The 24,967-nt window shown below is 38.9% G+C and overlaps 4 protein-coding genes across 4 annotated transcripts; 3 read left to right on the top strand and 1 right to left on the bottom strand.

The window, feature by feature from the left end:
* Window positions 1–232: 232 nt before the first annotated feature.
* Window positions 233–3,991, top strand: LOC306978357 (uncharacterized protein; the record flags this gene model as incomplete). Its single annotated transcript, XM_079576880.1, has 2 exons — window positions 233–508; window positions 3,192–3,991. 2 exons carry the CDS (start codon window positions 233–235, stop codon window positions 3,960–3,962), a joined length of 1,047 nt encoding a protein of 348 aa, XP_079433006.1. The 3' UTR covers window positions 3,963–3,991.
* Window positions 3,992–6,674: 2,683 nt separating this feature from the next.
* On the bottom strand, window positions 6,675–10,100 carry tmem101 (transmembrane protein 101). Its single transcript, XM_079577279.1, has 4 exons — window positions 9,937–10,100; window positions 8,689–8,869; window positions 8,303–8,449; window positions 6,675–7,319 (listed from the first exon to the last, which is right to left on the bottom strand). Exons 1-4 carry the CDS (start codon window positions 10,065–10,067, stop codon window positions 7,011–7,013), a joined length of 768 nt encoding a protein of 255 aa, XP_079433405.1. The 5' UTR covers window positions 10,068–10,100; the 3' UTR covers window positions 6,675–7,010.
* A 1,782-nt stretch (window positions 10,101–11,882) lies between these two features.
* Window positions 11,883–12,559, top strand: gngt2b (guanine nucleotide binding protein (G protein), gamma transducing activity polypeptide 2b; the record flags this gene model as incomplete). Its single annotated transcript, XM_079577323.1, has 3 exons — window positions 11,883–11,956; window positions 12,083–12,171; window positions 12,431–12,559. Exons 2-3 carry the CDS (start codon window positions 12,088–12,090, stop codon window positions 12,557–12,559), a joined length of 213 nt encoding a protein of 70 aa, XP_079433449.1. The 5' UTR covers window positions 11,883–11,956; window positions 12,083–12,087.
* Window positions 12,560–15,938: 3,379 nt separating this feature from the next.
* LOC306978562 (inactive all-trans-retinol 13,14-reductase) lies at window positions 15,939–24,230 on the top strand (the record flags this gene model as incomplete). The annotated part of the gene is made up of 11 exons (XM_079577190.1): window positions 15,939–16,095; window positions 17,799–17,981; window positions 19,230–19,471; window positions 19,554–19,749; window positions 20,815–21,012; window positions 21,100–21,219; window positions 21,630–21,768; window positions 22,947–23,056; window positions 23,129–23,295; window positions 23,731–23,890; window positions 24,061–24,230. The coding sequence occupies 11 exons, from the start codon at window positions 15,939–15,941 to the stop codon at window positions 24,228–24,230; spliced, it is 1,842 nt and encodes a 613-aa protein (XP_079433316.1).
* Window positions 24,231–24,967: the final 737 nt, after the last annotated feature.

Here is a 24,967-nt window from a genome sequence, read left to right on the forward strand (position 1 = left end):
CCCTTCTATTTTAACAGTGCTGCAGAACAGATCCATATACAGCAGCAGATGTTAATCCATGTTTTGGGCAGTTTCCAAAGATCCGTTCCCACAGATAAGGTCATTTTTTTTCCGCGTTGGTCATTTTAAGCCCGTAATCCCTCTCTAATCAGAAATATTCAATCCCTTATATAAAACTCGGCGGCGCAGCTGGTTGCAGTAGCAGTTAAGGACGTAGTCTCCTCTCCACACAATGAACGGCGCGCTCGCTCTCCTGCTCGTCCTGGGACACTTGTCGGTGGGGACTAAGCCGTGCCCGAGTCACTGCTTGTGCTATGAGTCGTCTGGTTTGGTGGATTGTCAGTCGCGGGAGCTGACCAGGGTCCCGTCCGGAGTACCCCATGGGACCTGGCTCCTGGACCTCAGCGGGAACAGGATGAGCCGAGTGCACAGCAGCTCCTTCAAAGGACTGTGGTCACTGAAGATTCTCCTCATTTCAAACAACAGCATCCAGAGTCTGCAGCCACAGGTATGACAGAGAATGAGACCGAATATCTGAAATACTGGGTGCACTTTCCACAACAGCACAGTAATAATATGAATGAAGGGTAAAACTCAAGGCATAATGAATTTTACAACCTTCTAAATTATTGCAGAGAGAATAATAGCCACGTTTCCTGGTCATTTATAGTCTTAGGTAATGATAAAAACATGAACACAAAATAAATGTACTTTGTGTATTTCTATGTGATCATAATTACAATGTTATTACACTTTTAGGAATGCTATTGACATGTTAACCTACTGACTGAGCTGTAAAGTGCTTCTAAAATAGCTTTTGTTTTCTACAACTTAATGTGCATTTTAAAGATGGATAGAGCTGGGAAAAAGACAAAAAAAACATGACAGTTACAAATCAAATCCTTCTTGAGTGAATGTTGAGATTGTGTCCTTGGGCAATACACATGCCATTACTGACTCATCCACTTTGCCCCGTTATATTTGAGGTGGTTAAAGAGCTCTTTAAAAAAATCCCAAATATTGAGTTTTCTGCATATTTAGTTGAAATCCTAGTGCTTGGACCGCATTCATATTTAAAGGCACACTGCGTAACATTACGGACTACACTGTTTCCATCAGTACAAAGCATGCTCCTAATAGCCAGTTCAACACAGTTAACTATTTAAAGGAACAAGCCACCGTTTTTACATACTGAGATATATTCTTGCCTGAGCTCAGAGGAGTTGATGCGTACCTGTCTAGTCTTTGTGCGTGCCCTCAGTCGCGCAAATCGACCAAAGATGTTGTTAGCATTTGGCCTCTTGGAAGCTACCACGCTCTTCCGCGGGCAAGCACAAAGACCAGACAGGTGCATATCAACTAAGCTCAGGTAAGATCATACATGGAAGAACTGTGTGCCCTCAGTCACGCAAAAAGACCTATATGTTGTTAGTGTTATAGTGCTGAGATATGAACGAGCAGGGGCAGAAGAAAAGTTTATGTTATTCATTCTTACAGGATTAAATAACGGGACAACAGCTCATTTTACGGCACTGACCAGCAGAGAGCTTATGATCCAAATGAACTCTAAACATGTGTAAAGTGGACAACCCCGCAAACCCAACAACATGCAATATATTGAAAAGGCACCGCACGCGCACAGCAAAACACTGCAATGTAAACACAACACCACACCCGATTGGATCAACTAAGTCTGACTGCAGTAGGCAGGTTTTTTTGAGGGAAGTTACCTGAGACAAAACAAACAAAGATATTGAAAAATATAAAAAACTAGTTAGTCCGCCCTCACAGAGTGAACTCCCAAGCACAGGCTACGAATGCAGGACGGACTAACTAAAAAGAAACAAAAAACTACAAGGACAGCAGGAGACAATGTTACTGTATAAACAAAAATACAAATCACAGAGTTACAAAATAGCCTACTTTAATCAACTTACATTTAAAACAGTTAAAATGGCTGTACCTGTGCATCGAATCCCACGGAAACTGGCACCGGTGGGGAAACACCGAACTTCCTATTTAACACAGTTCCGGTGGGTGAGCAGCGATTCCCTGAGGTACCACCCGTAGCATTAGCATTTGGCCTCTCCCAGTATATTCCTATAGCTCCAAACGGGGTGAAGTTAAACGCAACCACGCTCTTCCACGGGCACACACAAAGACCAGACAGGTACGTATCAACCCGTCTAAGCTCAGGTAAGAGCATATCTCAGTATGGAAAAACGGTGGCCTGTTCCTTTAAATCTCAAAGTCTCAAAGACTTTAGTTGACATCTCCAGGGAGACGAGCTGGATAAGTACCCACTCTGAGTAAAGTTACAGTCATGTCTTAGGAGACCTGAGCCGCTCACAGCAAAAGCACATGTTTGTTTCTACATTCATGAGGTGTTTTTCAGTGATGAAAATACCTGTGTGGAGCTGGCCTGGTGTCGCCTCGGGGTCCCCCCAGGAGGTGTGCATGGATCCGGAAGTCTGGGCATCTCCGCGACCTGGCCCCAGATAAAGCAAAGAAAATGGATGGATGGATGCAAAATATCAGTCATAAAACAAATGTATATTTATTGGGTTAAAACACGGTGTGGCTTTATGTGTTATTTTTAACTATAAATATAAGGTTGTTATATATTACACCTGTGTTATACTCGATGCAGGGGCGTGTCCTGACCTTTTTCATTGGGGTGGATCTTTGGGGGCCCTTAGTTATTCTCCCTGGCCTGGCGCCAGAGCTGGTCCAAGTTTTTCAGGCTTAAAAATGCATTCTGCAACTTTATATGTGGAAAAAAAAGTAGATATTTGTGCGTATTTGACCTTGTAGTGAATAAGCGGCTGTATGAATGGTCAGCATGGCGCCTCACCAGAAAAACTACAAAACAATTGATCCTGGAGCGTCCTAAAGACCACCATGATGGAAAGCAAAGGCACCATTCATACAGCCGCTTGGTCACTACAAGGTCAAATATGCACAAATATCAACTTCATTTTTTGCTAAGAAGTTGCATAATGCACCTTTAATGATAAATGGTAATTGAAAATTAAACAATTCAGTTTCAGTATTCTGATTAACTTACATGCATACGTTATAAGAGACATGTCACTGGCCCTTGTTTGAAATCTCATGATCAAACATTTAGGGACAGTTCTCATACGTTTCCAATAGCCACTAAATTAAATAACTCTAATTGTGTCTTCCAGTCTCTCTCATCACTGGAGTTTCTGGAACGGCTGGACCTCGGTCACAACCATCTCAAAATCCTCCCATCAGACTTCTCTCAAAGGCTGTTTTCGCTCCAAGAACTGCGCCTGGACCACAACCTCCTGCGCCTCCTGGACCCCTCCTCTCTGGACGACCTGGAAAACCTTCGCAAGCTTGACCTCAGCCACAACCAGCTCATGTCTCTGGACGTCCGATTGTTCTACTGCCTGTCCCGGCTCACGTACCTCAACCTCGAAGGGAACAAGTTAAACACTCTCCAAAATGACTTGTGGAGTAGACAGCAAAGCCTCCAAATCCTGCATCTCGGACACAACAACATCTCTGTGATAAAGACTGAAGCTTTCACCCCACTGAGAAGCTTAACCCTGCTAAGTTTGCACGGAAATCAACTTGCCCACATTCGATTTAAGACCTTTTTGGAGCTGCGGACGGCTAATACCCATGTGCAATTGTCCTCAAATCCTTGGACATGCGATTGCGAGTTGCAGCGTGTTTTTAGCAAGATCCATCACGTAAGGCATTTGCATGTTGTGGATTATCAGGACATAATCTGCCACGCGCCCCCTCACCAGGCAGGGAGCACTCTGGCCTCTCTGGACAGTCAGTTGTGCATGGCAGAAACGGCCTCTGTTCTGATCATCACCACCACCGTCCTGCTGGCGGTGATCGGGGCGCTGGTGAAAGCGGAGAACAATCGGAAGAAGAAGCAAAATGTGAATGAATCCGATGAGGATAAGCAGGAGAAATGAAGTGAGTGAGATTAGCAGGTCATGCGGAAAGGAGGGAACCGCACAATGTCTGCGTGATGGGTCGACTTGTTGGACTACACAGAAAGCCGAGAGTTAATGTATCAAATTTAGCCGTATAATCTATACAGCATGTTTCATACAACTCAAAAGCCCATGATTATTGTTTTCATTTTTAATATACCAAGGGATGAGTTTATAAACACATTTTACAACTTTCAAGGAGTAAACAGGAGCTTTCCAACTGGCCTGCTGGTTCACAATTGATATAGTATAATACAAGGGGTGAGCCATATCAGATCGCATATCGTTGTTGCGATATAATTTTCTGATATAGTTGTGGACACGATATAATTTATGCTACGCTCAGCTCCATCAAAGCAGCAGAAACACTGACTGTGGAAGATCATTCCAGAATTGGAGGGCATTTTGACTTCAAAAATGTTGAAAATGTTCATTGTCTGTTTTATGTTATGTATTCATCAACAATAGGTATTAAAATATACAAAGCTTTATTGGTTCAGCTCAGATATCAAAGTTCTATTGTACTTTTTACATGTTATTTGATATATTTGGTACAACCCTGTTCCCACCATTCATGAGAAAAGTAACAGAGGTGCAAATTTGTGCTAATGTTAGCTTTTTCTCAGGAATAAAAACTAGCTTTTTAGCTAGCTGTTACTACTGACCAAGAGCTTAAGTAAATGTGTGAATAAAAAGAATTAATGCATTTGTCTTATAAAAAATGTGTAACAGGGTTGCATGAGGCAGAGTGAGACATTCAAACAAGGCCAACAAAGTTACAAAAATATGAAAAATAGAGCAGAGGACATACCTTTGCTGTAGCCATGCTGTTGGAAAAGTGTTTAATGTCAGTTTTTTTGTGTCATGTGACTCATGTTTTATTCTTCTACTATGCTAAAAAAAATGTTAGGGTAACAGGGTTACATATTTCTATACATGCATGTTGTGGGACACAAATTTTTTGCATAATAATTCATATTTAGAATATTTTGGTGATTAAAATAAATGTTTACACAGTTACAAGAAACATCACTTGACAAAATAATGCAAAAGAAAATTAATTTAAAATGTATTTTAACGGTTTAATGTTTGATTCAATTTGATGATCAAGGGGGTGGGACAAGCAAAAGCATGCATTGTAGGGGGTCCTCCAGACATATTTAGTTTAAAAAAAATAATAATTTAAAAATAACATTTTATTTTAAATTATTTAAATTTGGTCCCAGGACGAGTACAATTTACACCAAAGCTGCATGTTTTAACATTTTGCACATGGATTATGTGAAATTTCAAGGCTGGGACATAAAATGTCCTCCAACCTGGAATAGCCCAGAACACGGGGACAGATGCTTAAAAAGTAAAATGAAATGAAAGATGTAAACTGCTTGAGTAGATCATATTTGCGAGGAAATTTGTATGGCACGAAAAAAAAAAAATAATAAAATATCACTGAATTAATCTTCACCATAGATGTAAGGCTGGGATTTGAAGAAATTTGTCCATAGTCAATTATATCGTCAAATATATCGTTATCGTGATATTTATTTTTTATATCGTGATATAGATTTTAGGCCACATCGCCCTGCCCTAATAAATACGTCATAGTTAGATGCAAAGCAGCGGTAATTTTGACAACATATTTTAATTTAGTTTTAGTCTTTTAACAAAAATGTAATTACATTTTAGTTGAGATTTAGTAAAAAAAAACAACCTTATTTTAGTCTAGTTTTAGTCGACTAAATTTCAGACAAATTTAGTCGACTTTGCATTGATAATATTTATTATAATCATTTTTATCAAGGTCCTCTGCTTCATGAAGCTGCTCCCACATGAACAAAGCTCAGAGTAATAGAAGTTTGGATGATTTTAGTCTCTCCTTTTCATTTGTATTTAGTCTTATTTTTGTCGACTAAAATATCTGGACATTTTAGTCATAGTTTTAGTCTCATGAAAATCTTTTAAATTTAGTTTTAGTCGTCAAAAATATCACTTTGACTAAAATTAAGACTAGATATTTTAGTCGACAAAAGGAACACAGATGCAAAGCACACAAAAGGGCTTTTATCCCCTACCATTGGCCGCTTTTACAATAAACAGAAAAAAGCAAAGTTCATTCTGCAGTAGTACTTGAATAAAATGGGTACAGGGTAAGTAGGGCATGCGATATTGAAAGATAATGATTTTTTTAATTTCAGTATTATTAAAATGAAAAACTATTCTTTGTGACAACTTTCTGTGACAGAATCATTGTGATCAGGGGGATCTGTTCTGTTTTGAACCTGTTTGAACCATTTTGTTCTCAATCAATTTAAGCCCTCGTCCACTGACGGGATTAAAGAAGAACAAACATGAGGATTACAGTGTGTAACAAGTGAAACTCAGAGACTGGGACTTTAAAAAGTAAGGCGAATATACTGTACAATTTCTTTAATAACTTTATATACAAATCGTAGCAATATGGACACTTGGAAGTTTATAAAAATAAAAAAAAAAGTCTGAACATGCAGTATTTTTACTTTTGTACGCCCTTAACAGTAAATATTCTTATTTATTTACTATTGTCTACATGTTGAGAAGATGATTGTACGCATACGATAAAAAGCCATCTTTAAGACGCTCAATGATTCAGTTCAATGATACTTTCAGTTCAATGACAAGCGACGATACATATCAGAATAAGTTGAGTGTAACTTTTCCCCTTTTCAAAGGCAATACCATGGCCTAAATTCACCTTTTGGGCTAATGTCTGCACACATACACATTAAAAACCTTATAACCTATTAAGACTTTTGCAAACATTATCAACAGTATCAATACTTAAAGTCATTTCAGAGCACAACAGACAAATGTAAACATGATTTGCAAATAAATTACTGTAACCATTCAAATAAATCTTAGGAGTGTGCTTTTACTTCCCAATGAACAGCTCAATGCTTCATGCAGGCACCAAATAATCTCAGCTTTTACAATTTTCCTGAGAAGCAACACATCTTAAGTGCAAAGTTTCATGAAGGCAGTGTGTGGTCTTCACCCGTCCGTCGCCAGGATGAGCACAGCGCCAAAGATCCCTACATTGTGTCCGATTAGTTTCATCTGGTTCCAGAACTCCACCTTGCGAGTGCTGTGCCAGTATCCCAGGTTACCGTCGATTAAAAGAATGACCAGTGGCAGGACGGTGGCCAGAATCTGGGCAGCTAAACGTATGTACCAGCCGGAGAGAAAGGCTAACGCTAGAACGCCAAACAGAACCTCCAGAAGCATCAGAGTGAACTCTCCTCCAGCGATGTGGTTCAGATATGCCAACCTGTCCTCTTTACTGTGCTGAAGGGAGTACACCTGGTGGAAAGAAAGGGGTACTGCATTAACATGGCTGAAAACAAGACTGGGCATCTTCACCAGCTCTTATTTTATTACTTTTAGTGCTGTCATTTATTTAAAAGATTCATTTGATTCATTTTGTCACAGTATATTTGAATACAATTATTACATGAATGATTAATATTAGGCTGACATAACACGGTATAATTTAAAGCCTTTGATTCACACATGAATAACTATTTATTAAATCTATGTGATAAGTCTTGAGATACTGTGTTAGGTAAAACTTTGATTAATGCATTCACAATTTAATTTTATTATACATTATTTTTTCATCAGCAATTGAAATCCAACTTTGCAAAATGCTGGTATTATATACAAAAAATAAGTGTCCTGTCTCCATGGGTTCTGAGTGTGTACAAAACCTGTGAACTCTAAAGTTTGGACCTTTACGAGAGTTTTCTGAAATAAGTTCTGAAATTAATATTTCAGGATTCTGCGAAAATCCTCTGAACCCAGTGCATTTTCTCCAGTTCAGCTTTACCCAGATCTAAAAGTTTACAGCCTTTAGCCTGTAGCTGAGACCAGTGTTGGGGGAAATGTTTTACATAAGGAGTTACAAAAATGTATGACTTTTTTCAGTAACTAAGGAATATAACGTAACTCGAGTTACAAGAGCATTTAAAAGTATGAAACAAAACTCCCCCCAAATTAAATGAGCACCAACTCAAGTTGGAGGTTGGTGTAAAAGATCTGCAATTCTGTGTAGTGTCGTCAAAAAAAAAAAAAAGTGAGAGAGAATGGGAAATCTCTGACTGCACTTTTGTTCGGTGGCTTTATCGCTTTTTTCAGTTTGTGTTTTGCCAAAAGTAACTCGGCTATATTTTAGTAGTAGTAGTTCATATTCTCACAACTTTGTTTACTTAACACTTTAGGGAAACAATAAAAGGCAACAATGAAGACTTTACATGTAATTTGTTATTTTTAAATGCTGATCTTACTATGCAGATTAAGTAGATGCCCAGGAAAACTTGTCCAGTCGACTGTAAGGATCTTGTGCGCGTTTTCTGTCTGTAAACCTCTCCAGCTCCACTGGCCAACACCAAAAAGCCTCCGATGATCGCAAGAGCTCTGGAATACATCCGGACCTGCAGGAGATTGAAATTATTGATGATCTATATCGCTATGTCCAATTTCAAATATAAATGCATCTTAACGTTTCACTTATGGCACCTGGCATAATAGAGGAAAGGAATGTCCTAATTGTTAACCCAGTACGTAAATTAAATTCAGATGCATGTTTGGCATTGGTGATAACTATCTCAGAATTCAGATGAAATATATAACTTATCTAAATCTTGATATGCGATTTGACAACATGACTTACCTTCAGCCACTCGCTGTAGTGCACCTGTCCGCCCACATATGAAGCATAAGAGCTGATTGCCAGTTGAACAGCAGCCGCTGTCGCAAACCACCTCCTCTTCACCCCAAACGACATGAAGCTGGCACACAGCACCGCGGCCCCCATGTCTATGTACAGGTATGGCACGTGGATGTCTGGTTTTCTGCAGGGAACAAAACATAGTGCACATTAAGTGTCACATTGATCATTTGGTGCTTAATGTACATTTTTAAGTATACTGATCATAATAATCCCCTCCTGGAACCGCCACCTTAACGTGGTGGAGGGGTATGAGCATCCGAATGATCCTGCGGGCTCTGTTGTCAGGGGCTTTGTGCCCCTGGTAGGGTCTCCCGTGACAAACAGATCCTTGGTGACGGGTTAGACAAAGAGCGGTTCAGAAGCACTTTATAAGAGACCAACATGCCCGGTTTGAATCGTGAGGCCGTCCTTCTGTGGACCCACCACCTGCAGGAGGAGCCATAAGGGGCTGGTGCAGTGTGACCACGACCCGGGATAGAAAAGTGGAAGACAATGGATGGATGAATGATCATATTAAAATTCTAATACCAGAGAAAATAAAATTATTCTACAAGGCAAACATTACACAATGTAATAAAACCATGATTCAAAATCAGGCAATAGTTTAATTATTACATGTGTCTGCCTAAACAAGTGGATTTCTCAAACAAATGAATGCGGATACCAAATAATAATAATAATAATAATGAAAAAAATATATATATTTTTTTTATGTCCCATGTACAACATTCAATAGTGAATTGGTTAGTGCCATAACTATTAAACTGTAAACTCTGTTGTAAGAAAGTCAGTCAGTGAGTAAGAATGATGTTGAATGAGGAGGACCGAAAGTTAAACAAAAGTCTTATTAAGGGTGGGGTAGAGGAAGCCTTCACTACCACAAAGTAAACATCAAGGAGAAGGATAATTACTAACTGTGCCATCTAAAATGACAGAGTAGCCTTCATTCTCCTCTAAACCAGTCCATATGTCTGCAACTTTCCCTTTTCGTATAAGGTTAAAACATAAACTTACACTGCAGCGACATAAGATCTAAATGTGGATACTTCAATGCTACAGATTATCTCATGGCAGCCGCCCATGTTAAACAAATAAACTTTGCATGCAGTCTTCTGACAGGTCCTAACAGGCCATAGCAGCTCTTTAGCATGTTAGCTCTGAAGTGCTCAAATCTCTCGTTCCTTTTACCTTTTTGAGTCCGCTCGCTCAGCAAACAACATCAACATACTGAAGCAGTTCCAAAACCCGAATCGGGTCAAAATAAAAGCTCCCATCTGACTGAGAAACCTAAAAAGTTGTTTTCTGTTCGGTGCTGCCATGATAGCCGTTCATTCATCCACAGCGGCGCGGCAGATGCAAATAGAGACGTAAACCGGAAGTGCCGCCGCATGTCAAAGTAAAAGTTCAATATTTTATTTTGAAGTTTGTTCAATTATAGTTTTAATTTTGTTTTACATACTTATTACTTTATTGCTGTTCTGTTATTCATGTTGCCTGTTATTAATTATTTAGGCTTTGCAAAAAAAAAAAACACATGAAGCATAGCCAACTTAATATTCAAGCACCATGTCAAAAATAGTGCGTTAAGGAAGCAGTTATGACTAAAATATTGTAAAATCATCGTGATTGCTGGCAAAAATAAAATAAAATAAAAGATATGGCCTAAACCTACTTTCATTATCATAGTCCTTGAATGTCCCTTTCCGCTGCCCTGGTTATTGAACTGTTTAAAGGTCAGATGCTGCTCTCTAGCGGTGGATTTAGGGCATTGCGGAAATCAGAAGGTCACAGGCAACTTTCTGCAATTTTCCTGGTTAGGCAACTGCAACAACTACACTATAGGCCATCAACAATAATTGACAATAATTAAATCAACTTTGTTAACAGGAGACACTTTATGAACAGGATTGGTAATTGCTGCATTAATTATACCAAACTTAATAATAAACTGTAATGCAGTCTTATGCAATCTATAATAATGGAAAAAGTTAACTGCAACAATTTGTGGTTGGAACTACAATAATGACATCCCTACTATATTGTGAGGGGGGAAAGCTTGTTTTCACTTCCTCTTTCACTCTTTAAAAGTGTGTCCAATGTGCCTTTAATCCAACTTGACGTCTCAGGTTAATCTCCAGCCGATGAGACTAACCCAGAACCCAATAGCTTATGAGGTGAGTCCTGCAGAGGTCCCACGGTTTAGCTGAAAAGTCAAACAAAAGTGATCAATTTCTTCCCCCTATATCATGCAGACCAAGGTGTGTTTTCCTTACAGCTTCTAGAATCAGAATGATATGTATTTTGCATTCATAAAGTGCTTAGATAAGCAGATCTAACAGCCTCACACACTCAGGCAGCACGAGTCCAAATTTATCTTTTATGTCACAATAACAGTGCAGTGCCTTCATAAGATGTTTTCTTTTTTTTGTGCACAGAGGTTCAGAGAGGGAAAAAAGGGGGGAAATAGATCTGAATAAGACTAAGAAGGGCAACCATTATTACACAAACACATCTGCTATAAATCTATCACATAACACCTATGCATCAATCTTCATTGTGCAATTTAGCTAAAAGAAAGATGTATTGCTAAATAAAATGTACAACACAGTTCCTGCAATGTCTACATGTGTTTTATGTAGTACTCTCCTGTGTATTTTGTATCGATAATGGTTGAATGACCTTCCTGAGAACAATGGAGGAAATTGAGCTATTTTGCTCATTTTAGCATATTTACATTAATGTCTTAATTACCACTCCATCTGTAAATTGTATTAAAATCACACATGCGTGTTGCAAACATGATAAATGTCACTTTGACCCATACCAACTACAGATATCCATCAGCAGCTGAAGCAAATGTTAACACCATATGATAAGACTGGGAGTTAATTAACCCAGATACAACAATGAAGCAATGACATAATAAACTGCTCACTGCTGTCTGTACATCTCGATTCTCGAAGGATCCATCTCTTTCTTCCTTCCTGTTAAATGGCTGTTGATTGTTTAATCCCTTTACCGGGGGATTGGTGACGACAGACCCAATCCTGTGCCGACCCGTCCCGGAGGATCAGCTGGGATGAGGAGCAGTGGGGCAGCTCCGCTCAGTTGATCTGAACAGGACCTCAGACCGGAGCCAGGTACATTGTATATGAGCTCTTAGGAGCAGAGAGTTTTCTTTGCATTTGGGGACCCCGCCATTCAACAGGTAAGAGGATTTATCCTTTACATTAGCTGCAAAATATCACATATTATGTAATTGTACCTCTTTTTTGCAAGTTTGTATTATGTAAATGTAGGAATGTAATTTAACCAGGGTGTATCTACTTTGCAGTCAGGATGGCTCGGGATATGTCAGATAAAGAAATCCTGAAAATGGAGTTGGATCAGCTGAAGAAGGAAGTAGACACACCTCGGACAGCTGTAAGTTATTCCACATTTTTATATTTCTATACTTCTTCTTGCTTAATTTCACATTTTTTATAACAGTGGGAATTTCTATCGATCTATGAGAGCCTACATGAACATACATATTTGCATGTCTGGTCTGTGAATGTGTAAGCCACTTTATGTGGAAGAATCAGTGGTGTTTTTTAATGAGACTTTAAAATAAAACACACAAACATAGGGACAGCCTCTCTCTTTATATTTTCATTATATTATTTTACCATTTCTCTCACAGGTGCTTACAAACTGCGCTGAGACCATAGCGTTCGTGGAGGAGCGAACTCCCAACGATCAGCTGATCAAGGGAGTCGCGGATGACAAGAACCCCTACAAGGGAGACAAGGGCGGCTGCATTATAACATAACAAATGTCATTAGTATGGCAAAACGTCCCGCTGTTTTGTATGAGATCTGGATGTATCACTTTATCCAATAGATTAACTGTGAATACATGCTAAATAGTGAACAAATACCTCTGAATGTATTTTATTGATGACAACCACCTGTATCTATTGTACAAAAAGAAAATTTGTTATTAAATGCAAATAGTTATTAAATTTGTTTGCCAATTTTTTGTTACCCATAACCCTTGTATTCAGTAATCTATAAAGCTTTCTCTATAGTTTTATTTGCAAGAGGAAGTTCGACAGAACATATACTGTAACGCAGTACAAAGTCATTTAGACTCTTGCTTGTAAGACTTAGCCTCACCTGTAATAGGATTGGTTCACTGTAGCGCAGCAGGTCATGGTGCCTTTTGGCATTGAGCGACTTCCTGTATCAAAGACTATAATCTCATTGCACTGGCTTCATCCTCGCCGTGCTCTCCTGAGCTTTTAAACCACTTATTTTATTGTCAGTTGTGGCATCAACATAAAGTAAATTGATGAATTGCGATTTTTCAAGCAGAAGCATTTGCATGTGATTTCCAAAATCTAGTATCATCTTGACGGGTTCTTTTAACATTTTGAGATGACATTGTGTGGTTAATAATTACACCACATGGAGTTATTGAAATATTTGTGCACGTCCAAAGCCTGGATAAATGCATCAGGAAGGGCATCTGTAGTCTGTATTGCGAGAATGGCTTTGATCAGGCGACCCTAGAAGAGACCATTGGGGAAAAGGACAGTCACTTGTCACCTGATCACATAAGCCATGAGTGTTTACAAGGTTTACTTCGGGATCTAGGTCAGGGACGATAGTTACAAAAACCTACACGTTACAAACAGCACTCCGGGCTTGACTTTACTGTAACTTTTTCACATACCACTGTGGCTAGTCGTTTCAAATGTTACTAGCCACTTAATATTTTTATTTTAGCCACAATTACCCACAACATTTTGCTTTTTTCTTAAGAGAATTTGCTCATTGTTAATACTAGCCTATCAATAGTTACATGTAATCTAAAACACAACAAGCCTAAATATTGTATTGTCTTACTGTACTGTACTGTAATTAGAAACATTACTGGCCAAAATAGTTATCGCATGTGAGGACCATTGACTGATTGAAAAAATATATATAATAAACATTTTGAATTGCCAAAAGCCCTGAAACTGCTGCCCTTGACAGGAAACGGTCTCGAGACTGTAATGCCCTAACAGTAAGTAGGAGTGGATAGGACTTTTGAAACTGTCAAGCACAAACAGAGGCACAGATGGACAAGGACTGGCCTAGTGCAGTTGTGTTTATAATACTTAACTTGAGATGTACTTTTTAAACTTATATTCATGATCATTTATTATTTTTACCCCATAGTTTGAAAGGGGTAGAGAATAGGTATGCTTACTTATTATGTTAAACCAAAGATGAATCATACTCCCCCACCCCAGAACGATCAAATGACGTCGGTACAATGCTGTGACACATAAGTAGGACTAATGGAGGATGTTCAAACCAAACCTTTCTCTTTGATAAATGCTGGCCTTATCAGACCTGCGGCAGCTGATAGGACATGTAATTGTACAGTGGATGTGTAAAGTCTACAAAACATGCTCATAATTACCGCTTTATCTAAATTGGTTTATCAGATACAAAGAGATACTACAAATTAAGATAATCTAATCTTCATAAGCTTGCAGAAAGGTAAATATCTGTTCCAACCTTTAGACTATAGCTGCCAAGCTCTAATTTTTCTGTTGTGAAAACAGGTTTGAGCAGGTGAGAAGAGAATTCAAGCAAAACTGCGACCCCAGGCCAAAATGAAGTAGAATATAAATGATTCCACTAATTTGTGGTTTTATTATTGTGTCTGACGTAAGGTGACATTGGGTGTTTTGAAAGGCACTGATAAATATAGTGTATTATCGTATCAATGTTATAACGACTACTGTTAAGATTTGATATTTAACAAGATAAATGTTCAGAGGACTGTCCAGCAATGAATCAACAAAGCCCAATGGGGATGCCAGAAACCCATGTTGATTTCATGTCATGGTTACACAACACAAAACAAACAATCATCAAACATGTGATGCATATAGAGTGTTTTCAACTCTGGTCGGGCCTTTCTATACTACACTAAGTACAAAACTACATTACAGAATGTAAAATCTGTATGAAACGTACGCTACATACAAATGGTTTTGGTTAATTTGTTTAAAATGTCCAAACATTAAACTATAATTTAATTTGGAGCAAAAGCCAAGATAAGGAGTATATTAGTCAGCCTGGTAAGCCTGGTTTTGGATTACCTTGAAGCCTTGATACATCCATTTAAGTGATAAGATAACATATACTTTACTATATATGTGATATATACACTGCCTGATCAAAAATAAAAAGTCGCCATCTGGATTTAACAAACTGTTCTGACCTTGTTTCTGCAGTTGGTCAGGCCGAGGTTCAGCAACACCATGTGCCCAAAGAATGAGATCAGCCGAATGACCAGGTTATTCCATCAATGGATTTCTTCTTCCCTGATGGCACAGGCTTAATCCAAGATGACAAAGCCAGGATTCATTGGGCTCACATTGTGAAAGAGTGGATCAAGGAGCATGAGACGTCATTTCCACACATGGATTGGCCACCACAGAGTCCAGATCTCAACCCCATTGAGAATCTTTGGGGTGTGCTAGAGAAGGCTCTGCACAGTGGTCACACTCTCCCATCATCAATACAAGATCTTGGTGAAAATTTCATGCAACACTTGGTCTTTTGACCTTTTCAGAAGCTTATTGAAACAATGCCGCAGCTAATATTATTAGAGCGTGTTTATTTATTATTTATTAGCACAGATTGTGCTAATAAAGTGTTAAAGACAAAAAACAACAAGGGACATAAACCAACTATAGCCGACTTTAATTTCTCTTATTTTGTGCAGACAGGATTTCACACAAGGGGGGCTCGGCTTATATAAGATTCTTAGAAAGTGCGTAAATCGAGTAAAAGCTTACTTTGATGACCTCTGAAGAAAAGATACATAACTCACCGTGTACAAAAGCACCTCTAATCCCAGGCTTATGAGCTATTACCAAACTGCTATAAAAATCTGACTGATGGCCCACATTTTGTTCTGTACAGTTATTTGCACAATTGCTGAATGTAAAGTGATCTATGCTCGGTCATCCAAGGAAAAACACTCTTGTGCTTTATCTTTATGGTGTGTTGTAAACGGTTCAGTGTCACCGACTAAACACATGCCCTCGCTGCAGACTTTGGCACTGCCCGCAGCGAGAGTGGCTTTATAACGCACACATCACCGCCTCTGCACCAGTTTGCCGTCTCCCCTGCACCTCCATGATGTGGTTGATCGTGTTCCTGGTGTGGGTGCTCCTCTGGGTGGGGGGCTCGTACTGGTATCTGTTCGGGAAAAAAAGTCCCTTCTCCCTGGAGTCTGTGAGACCGCCTGCACCGAGGGAGTTCGATCAAAGGAAGAGGGATAAAGTCATCAAACAAGGTAAGAGTTAAAGGCCCTATACCTGATTTTTGTTTTGTTTTACTTACAAACAATGAGAGAGGAAGCCACTAAATTAATAGGTTTGTTGTGGTCCGAACTCATTCCTAACTTTGTAACATATTTATAATATCCTGATTCTTTACAGGGACGAGTTTATAGGCATATTCTGAAATTGATGCAAATGCTTTTTAAATAGACTGACAGTGTTTTCCCCCACAATTTACACTGCACCAACTAAATCGCCTCGAGGTCCGGCAACTTTACTTTCGTAACTTTCGGCATACATGTCCAGAGTCCGGACATATGTAGTCATTGCTCTTAAAAATGTAAAACATAAGCACAGGTTGTCTATTAATATAGGAGAGTTAATCCATTAATCAATTCTTTTGCCATTTCATTCCACTGTTAATAATTTTGTTAATTCAGTCTAAGATAATAAGTAGCCTATTGACAGGGAGAAAAGTCTTTGGGGTCCGGGACTAAAGCCTCTTGAGGTCCAGATCTGGACCCAGGTTCGCCAGTTGGGGACCCCTGCACTATACTAAAGGACGACAAAACAAAATTTCTTCCACTAAAAAAACAGGTATAGGTGCTTTTAGCGCTACCTTTAATCTTTATTTAAGGAACGATGTGCAGTGACAAAGCTCATAGAGGATCGTAGCTACTAAACAGCAAATGTCCATCCATAGTCCACATTTACTTTTGTTCAAAAAAGTATATTTGGACATTACTTGTTTTTTGGGCACGGTTATTACTTTATTGACATTTTTAAGCTTTAGTATTAGCTTCTGTTGCAATATAAGTTCTTCAATATCGTTTATCATGATAGTTTCCAACCACAATATACCTTTAGGTGTTGTTCGTGACAGGACGACTTCTTTTATCTTTGTATTCAAAAATATACATCCATTTTGTATATATATATGATGTTAAAGCTACAAGCCTTGGTGGAAGGCTTGTGGCTTTAACAAAAGAGGGTTGCTTTAGAAAGAGTATGCCATGAAAAACAAAAACAACTAAAAGTGAACCTGAACATGCTTGAGAAGTGATATATAGGAGAAAACTTAGAAAAAAAATGACAATAAACAGACTTTTCTGTCCAACATACTCAGAGATAGAGATACAACAACACTATTTATACCAGTCACTCATCAATAACCGGTATAATATCAATGCTAAATGCATATCCTCCAAATAGAAACATGATTCTCAATGAGACACAAAGAAATCATCTTAAAATCCCATTTTTCCCAAATGTCTTGAATAGAAAAGATTCTGCCAAATGAAACGTTTTTTGCAAACTAGAAAAACAGAGTCTTATCCGCTTGGAACAAAATGACATTCATAAATTTTTGAATATCTGCCAAGTTCAAAAGCCTCTAAAAAACGTATCTAAATAACCTATTTCACGGTCATAAGTTTTTAGACCAGACACAAGCCGGCCTCAACGCAAATAGTGGATAATCTAAATTAGATTTTGCCACTCAGATAAGATTACCACCTTTATCTACCGTTTATGGCAGTGACGAGAACAGTTATAGATACACATGAAAAAGCAGTTAAGTGGAGCACAACCTTCAGACTGTCTTAAAGAACAGGGTTACATAACAAGGCCTGTATGTTCGTTCTTTATACTGCACAAATCAAATGTATTAACCCACATTGAAAAGTCACACATACTGTATGTCCCTCCGCCGCTGTAGGTTTCAACGTGGATAAGGTGCCCCGGGACCTGGATGTGATTGTGATTGGCAGTGGGATCGGGGGGCTGACGGCGGGGGCAACGCTGGCCAAAGCGGGGAAGAAGGTCCTGGTTTTGGAGCAGCACGACCAGGCGGGAGGCTGCTGCCACACCTACATCGAGAAGGGATTTGAGTTTGATGTCGGTAAGAGACACTACAGGATTTTCTTTTTTTTTTTTAAGAATAATTATGTGTAAAGAGTGGTCATTTCAATAAAATCAGATTAGAGACAGGTACCCATTGGTATTCGATTAATCTACAGATTATTTTTACTATATTTATTACTATTATTTTCGCTTGTATTTTTTAAAACTTTTAGTTTAGTTTTAAGCAATTTTGCATTTATTTTGTCTTTCAAAATTCATACAGTTGTGGACGCTCTTAAAGGGAGTAGGCTGAAGCAATAAGCTTATAAGTGCCTACCCCATATTCAATTCTATATACATCTACACAACATAATACATGATAAGGTCTAGATTACAATTTGTTTAAATACAAACAAGTCCTTCCTGAGCTGAATATACAGATTATTAAACTTTAGACTTAGCCAAATTTGCCATGAAGAGCATTTAAATGCATAACAAAGCAGCTTGGTACATTTGTTACAGATGTTTATAGAATGAATCAAAAGAAAAAGACTGGACGATGTATACCTAAAAAAAGCATTACTTTAATCTTACTTTTGTTGATGTAATTAGAGATTAATCGCAGGTTTACACTATAGTTCTTTCAGGTAAAGGTGCCAATACCATTCTAATGTTGTTTCTAATTATTAAACTCAAAATGACTGACGTGATTATCACACGTTTGACTTGTGTAGGGACAGGCATATTATATTCTGTGTTTTATAATTCTTTATAACTATAACTAAAGTGACACGGCTTGATGGAGTAAACTTTAAGTAAATGTTTGTAGGAGGCTCTTAGTGTTAATTCTGCTTTCTGATTGGATGAGAAACAGAGATATTTCTGAAATTCACAATGTACAAAACACTGCCTAGTTTAACATTAGAAACAAAGTCGTTTTTCATCCACATTACTTCATTTTTATTCGATGACTAAAATAGTTGTCAACAATTTCAATAATCAAGTAGTTGTCGATTAATCGATTACTGAATAATGGAGCCCTGATTTGCTCCATTATTTCTTATTGTATTGGAAGACTTTGTCAATGTAATGAGTAAGTAAAAGTATAATTTGTATAAAAGACACATCCTCGCACAAGCCAAGAAGTACATTTTGACTAGCCAGTATGTTTATTACTTTCACTTAGGCTCCAGAAAGAAACACTTCCGAGTTTCATCAGGAGTTAACGGGATCAGAATAAACTGTAAACGTAAACGTTGGTGCTAAATTGCCCTTGTCAACACTGTTATGCACATTGTCCCTTCAGGCCTCCACTACATCGGTCAGGTGCATGAGAACAGCCTGCTGCGTATCGCCTTTGACCAGATCTCAGAGGGCCAGCTGGAGTTTCAGGAGCTCAACCAGCATTTCGACACCATCCAAATCGGACTGGGCGACGAAAAACGCGAGTACACCATCTTCTCCGGCAAAACGGAAATGAAGGCGCATCTCATAAAACAATTCCCTGACGACGCAGAGGCTGTGGAGACATTCTTCAAAATCATGAAAGTAAGACTATCCCCCCCCTTCAAATGTAAATCTATAACTAACTCTGACTCTACCTTGACTCTATCCATTTGCGTGTGCCCAGATTTGTGCCAAAAAGACTCACTATTTGGCAACCCTGAAGCTGATTCCACGGTGGATCTCTCTGCTCCTGTTAAAATCGGGTCTTGGAGATTTGCTAACCCCGGTTTTCAAACTTTCTGGAACATGCGCGACAGAGTTTGCCAATACTCTGACGAGCAACAAGGACCTGCAAGTCATCTTTGCTTATCTCTTCTATGGTAGAGGAAAAAAACAAAACAAAAAACACTTATACATCTCACAGTTGCAGGAGAAAGTAGTAGTTTTAGTATAGCTTGACTATTACCACATTAACAGCTGTAGTTGCAGTAGTTGTAGGTCTATCTAAATACTATTTAGCAGTGTTAGTTACCCAAGTGCACCGTATAAGAGCCTCCCTGGTGCCAAGTAGTTATCTCTTTGTCTCTGGTCATAAATGATGAGCAAGCTACAAGTTCATGTTTATAAATCAATATATCAATTACAGTAAAATAGGACACCATTGTATTGATATATACATTGTCAGTCTAAAATCTTGTGTATTTGATTTCACGAGAACCTCCCCCACAACCCCATAGTGTTTGTTTTTAATTGTAGAGCCCAATAGCAGTACGTTTGTTAAGTGTAACATCACACACAATAATTAGCTACTTCCGGGTCTGTTCCGTAGATAAACACAGCAAAAAATGCAACTTTATCTAAATCTGTTGCTGAAATAACAACAGATAAAAGGCCAAAAACTCTTGCACACCAATAAATCTCACCGCTTTTGCTCTCATAGCCAGACCTTTGGGTTAATTTTCGTACCTGACGGTTTCGGCTACAACTGTAGTAGAACAAAAATAGCTTCATTCTTAGACCTAATGAACCAAATCGGAGCTAATAAAGCTCAAAATTTCTCCTGGTAAAATGAATGAATGAAAATAAGACTTCATTGTGTATGAAAAAAGAAAAGAAAAGCATTACTAACGAAAATCCAGAGGAAGTGTAATATTCTTTGTGATCAGATGTTTGAAAATAGCCTTGTAGTCGGCAATCGACAAGACAGTCAAACAATTTGCTTGACTGAGTAAAATAGTCCGACAAAGAATCAGCAGATAGATAAGTCCCCAGGTGTCCTCTTTCATTTGACCCTCTTTCTCCACAAGGAAATACAATCCAATAGTAATAGCCTTATTGAAGTACTTTGACTTGAGTACTGGTGGTTTGGAGAACTTCCTCCACCTTTGAAAAAACGATTTATCTTAATAATACTTTTGACTCACGGTGATTACTCTCTTTCGAAGGTGTGCCCCCTAAGGACTCCAGTATTTTGATCAACGCTCTGCTGGTGCACCACTACAAACGGGGCGCCTACTACATCAAGGGGGGTGCAAGTGAGATCCCGTTCCACATCATCCGCACCATTCAGAAATACGGTGGAAACTGCCTGGTCCGAGCTCCAGTCACGCAAATCCTGGTCAATGACGAGAACACGGCGTACGGTGAGAAAACATTCGAAGTCAAGTACTTTTTTGGCATGCGTGAAATTATGCTTTGAAGTGACAATGTCTTTTGTCGACGTTGGACAGGCGTGAAGGTGAGGAAAGGCCAGGAGGAGTTCGAGATCCGTGCGCCCGTCGTGGTCTCAAACTGTGGCATCTTCACCACTTTCCAAAAACTGCTGCCAAGACACATTTCAAACCAGAAAGGTGAGAAGAAAAGAGAGACTCCATACTTTTACTGGGGCCTAAACATAAACAGCAACTCCCAAACAAATCTAACACATTCAGATCCCGTCCAATTTGCACTGTTGTTGTGTGTCCTTGGGCAAGACACTTAACTCTGTCTGTAACACAATCATTAGCCTGACCGGGTGTTTGGTGGAGGTCAGAGGGGCTGTGGGTCGAGGCCAAGGCTCTATCAGTCTGCCCTGTGGCAACTGTGAAACAAAACACCTCTCAACCTCACTTCCAAAAACTGTTTTACTTTTGCACATGCTTTGAATATCATTAGGTGGCACTGTGACACTAATAATAAAGTCAAATCAAAGTCATCAATCAAGGATATCACTTCTCACACTGAGTTGGTCACCTCATTTTCCCCACTGTGCTGTTTTCAGAGATGCAGGAGCGCCTGAACATGATGAAACACGGCCGAGGGTCCTTCCTGGTTTTCTCCGGCTTTGACGGGACTCAGGAGGAGCTGGGCCTGGAGTCCACCAACTACTGGCTCTTCAAGAACAACGACATGGACAAATCGTGAGTATCATGAAGTCCGCATGTGCGAGAGTTGTTTCTCTCTCCAGGGGGCGCTGTTGTATCAAACATGCATGATACAAGTATGGATTAGATTGTGATTACAGGGTAGTCTGAAGGAAAGGTATTCTTTGCTAATGTGAAAAAAACCTAGCTTTGGCAATGAGTGACCAATTAAAAGTAATTGTAGTAGTAGTAAGCCCACTATAAGCAGTAATAGCAAAGTTGGAGGGTAGTTCTCAAACTGTGGTGGTAATTAGGGGCATTACAGTTTTTCTTTCATGGTTTGGTAGCATGCATAAGCATACAGTTTCAGCTTATTTTAATTTAAATTCAATTAAATTTCAAAAGTCCCTTTTTACTATGTAGTACAGTCTTGATCTGAGCTACTTAGAAGGTCACATATCTTATGAGGTGGTCCTTGGTGTGAAACACTAAGCTATTGGTTGTTTTGTTCTCGAAGGTCATGGGGGCATGAGGGGGGCAACTTTTTCCCCTGCTGATTGCATTGCACTTTCCAAAGTAATAGTATCTCATAAGAAAATCCACAAATCACGAAAGTAATGTTATATTAGTGATTGGGTCCATAATCTCACCGTGAAACACCCAAAAAACTCCATAAAAACAATATTATAGGTCTTTAGAATGAGGTCACCTGCAACAAAGCAATAGCATTTGTTGCTGCAGCAGATGCAGTTGTAGTGGAGTATGAGTAGAAGCAGTGGCAGTAGCCTATAGTAGTAGTAGTAGTAGTAGTAGTAGTAGTAGTAGTATTAGTAGTAGTAGTAGTAGTAGTAGTAGTAGTAGCAGCAGCAGCAGCAGTAGTCAAATTGTAGGTTAGTAATAGTCGAAGCAGATGTAGTGGAGGCTAACATCACTGGTTGCAGCAGCATCAGTAGTAAGCCTAGTAATAGTAGGGTAGTAGGAGAGGTAGTTTTATCAATAATACAGTTAGATCAATTGCTTTATTTAATTGTGTTGCAGTTTATGTGTGTTTGTTAGCTAGCAAGCAGCATTGATAATAAATTATATAGAAAATAATTTCAACAAATGCTAACAGCAGGCTGGTTTAGCAAACTATAACCTTCTTTTACTTGTCCACTAGATGGAGGAGTGAGTCGCACATTGTTCCAGTCAAACCTCCTCCATGTGTTATGAATCTGTAAAACTTGTGTTTCCAGAATGGAGGACTTCTTTGCCCTGAATAAAGAGGAAGCCCCAGACAACATTCCCATGATGTTCATAACTATGCCCTCAGCCAAAGACCCCGAGTCAAAAATAAGACATCCAGGTACACATTCATCAATACTGTACAGTTATCTCATATAGTACAGTAGTTTCATGTTTAATGCCTTGTTTCTAGGCAAATCCTGCATGACCATTCTGACCATGGTGAAGTACGAGTGGTTTGAGGAATGGAAAGACACCGCAGTGCGCAAAAGAGGAGACGAATACTACAATTACAAAATGAGATTTGCCAATAACCTCTTCGAATGGGCCTGTAAACTATTCCCCAAAATCAAAGACAAGGTATGCTCATACAACGACCATTCGATATTATCAGCCCACGGTCCAATAGTGAAAAGCAGTGGTTCACTTTGGTCAGAACATTGGAGCAAAACTGTGCTTTCAGGGTGAATTTTCCAAAACATCAAGGATTTAGAAAGTATAAAAGACGATGGCAGAATGGCTCAGTAATAGGATAAAATAGATGTAGGCCTGTAACATAGTGGGAGCTACATGATAAACATAGTACTGGTAACTGAAAACTTTTGATTTCATTAGTTCTTCAGTTTATTTTTTACGTTCTGTGGATCAACTGTGTGCAATAAAGATCACCTATATAAATTAGTAAACCATTTCAAGTTTGACCATATAAAGCATATAAAGTAGTGCTATATTTTCAGGCAAAACTTCAACCTGCATATCTATTACAGTATTTGTAAATCTGCGCGTCTTCCTCAGTTGGTGTTCCAGGACGTGGCGACCCCTCTCACAAACTGTCACTACCTGGGGGCTCAGAGAGGAGCCATGTACTCGTCCGAACACAATCTGGACCGCTTCCATGCTGAGGCTGTGGCCAGGAACAGGTGCAATACGCCCGTCAAAAACCTCTTCATCTCAGGTAAGGACTGTTTATACACTGCCTGTCCCCCATCCCCCCACCCCCCAAAAAAGTTGACACCTGGATTTAACTAACTAGAAACGTGTTGCTGGTTGTACACTGAAGAATATAGAACTCAAATGGTCTTTAATGCAACTACATGAAACTCTTTTGTCTTTGTCTTTGTCCAGGCCAGGACGTGTTCAGTTGTGGGATAGCGGGCGCTCTTCACGGGGGACTCCTCTGCGCCTCTACTGTTTTGGATCACATTGTGTACATTGACCTGCTCTTCCTCAAGAAGAAACTGAAAAAGAGAAAGGCCAGAGAGTTGGCTCAGCTGGAAAACAAGAAACTCCAGTGAGGGCTCTCTGACGCCCCAAGAGGACTGTGACAGAACTGCAACCAAAGCAACATGAGTGGATAGAGGGGGATACAGATCGAGTGGCACATCTAAAAGGACTATCAGTTCAAATACATAAGTGGTATTTGAAAAGCAAAAAAAAAGCAATATAATGCAATACGAAATTATTTAGCTGTTATTTAAACATGTATGTACAGGTGTCGTATTGTTTTTCAATCAAATCATTTTATTTGATTCTATTGTTGTTTTTCTCTGAAGCGTCTTTGAGTGTCTAGAAAAGCACTATACAAATAAAATGTATTATTATTATTAATATTATTTGTACAGCAGTTTGCATTGCATATGTGTATTTACTTTCTAAATTAATTCTTTCTATATTTGAAATGAATTTGCCATTTTCAATTGAAATTGCATTTGTCATTAATGTTTTTTTTAAGTTGAGATTCAGTTTACAGGAAATGCAACAATTTAATTCTTGATAGTACTTTATTGTCAAGAATGCGTTTTGCTAATTGTGTAAAAAGACATTTTTGATTAAAAGGTTTTGTCGGTTCAAATTGAATAAATCATCATATTGAAGACCCCACATTTAAGGCAATCATAGTCTACTGTATGTAAGGCTAATATTGTTTTTGAGCATCTAATAATAATAATTTCCTATTAAATGATGCATCACTTTGAACATAGCTGGCCCAGTATTGCCCACAGTCACTCCAAGCCCCTATGGTTCTATTTAT

Source organism: Gobius niger, assembly GCF_951799975.1.
Source record: "Gobius niger genome assembly, chromosome: 19".
Lineage (NCBI taxonomy): Eukaryota > Metazoa > Chordata > Actinopteri > Gobiiformes > Gobiidae > Gobius > Gobius niger.

Excerpts from the sequence above, each read along its gene's own strand:
- tmem101 (XM_079577279.1), bottom strand. The coding sequence starts at position 10,067 with ATGGCAGCACCGAACAGAAAACAACTTTTTAGGTTTCTCAGTCAGATG. Across the intron at positions 8,870-9,936 it reads GAGCGAGCGGACTCAAAAAG|AAAACCAGACATCCACGTGC; the intron begins GTAAAAGGAACG and ends TGTTCCCTGCAG. Across the intron at positions 8,450-8,688 it reads ACTACAGCGAGTGGCTGAAG|GTCCGGATGTATTCCAGAGC; the intron begins GTAAGTCATGTT and ends AATCTCCTGCAG.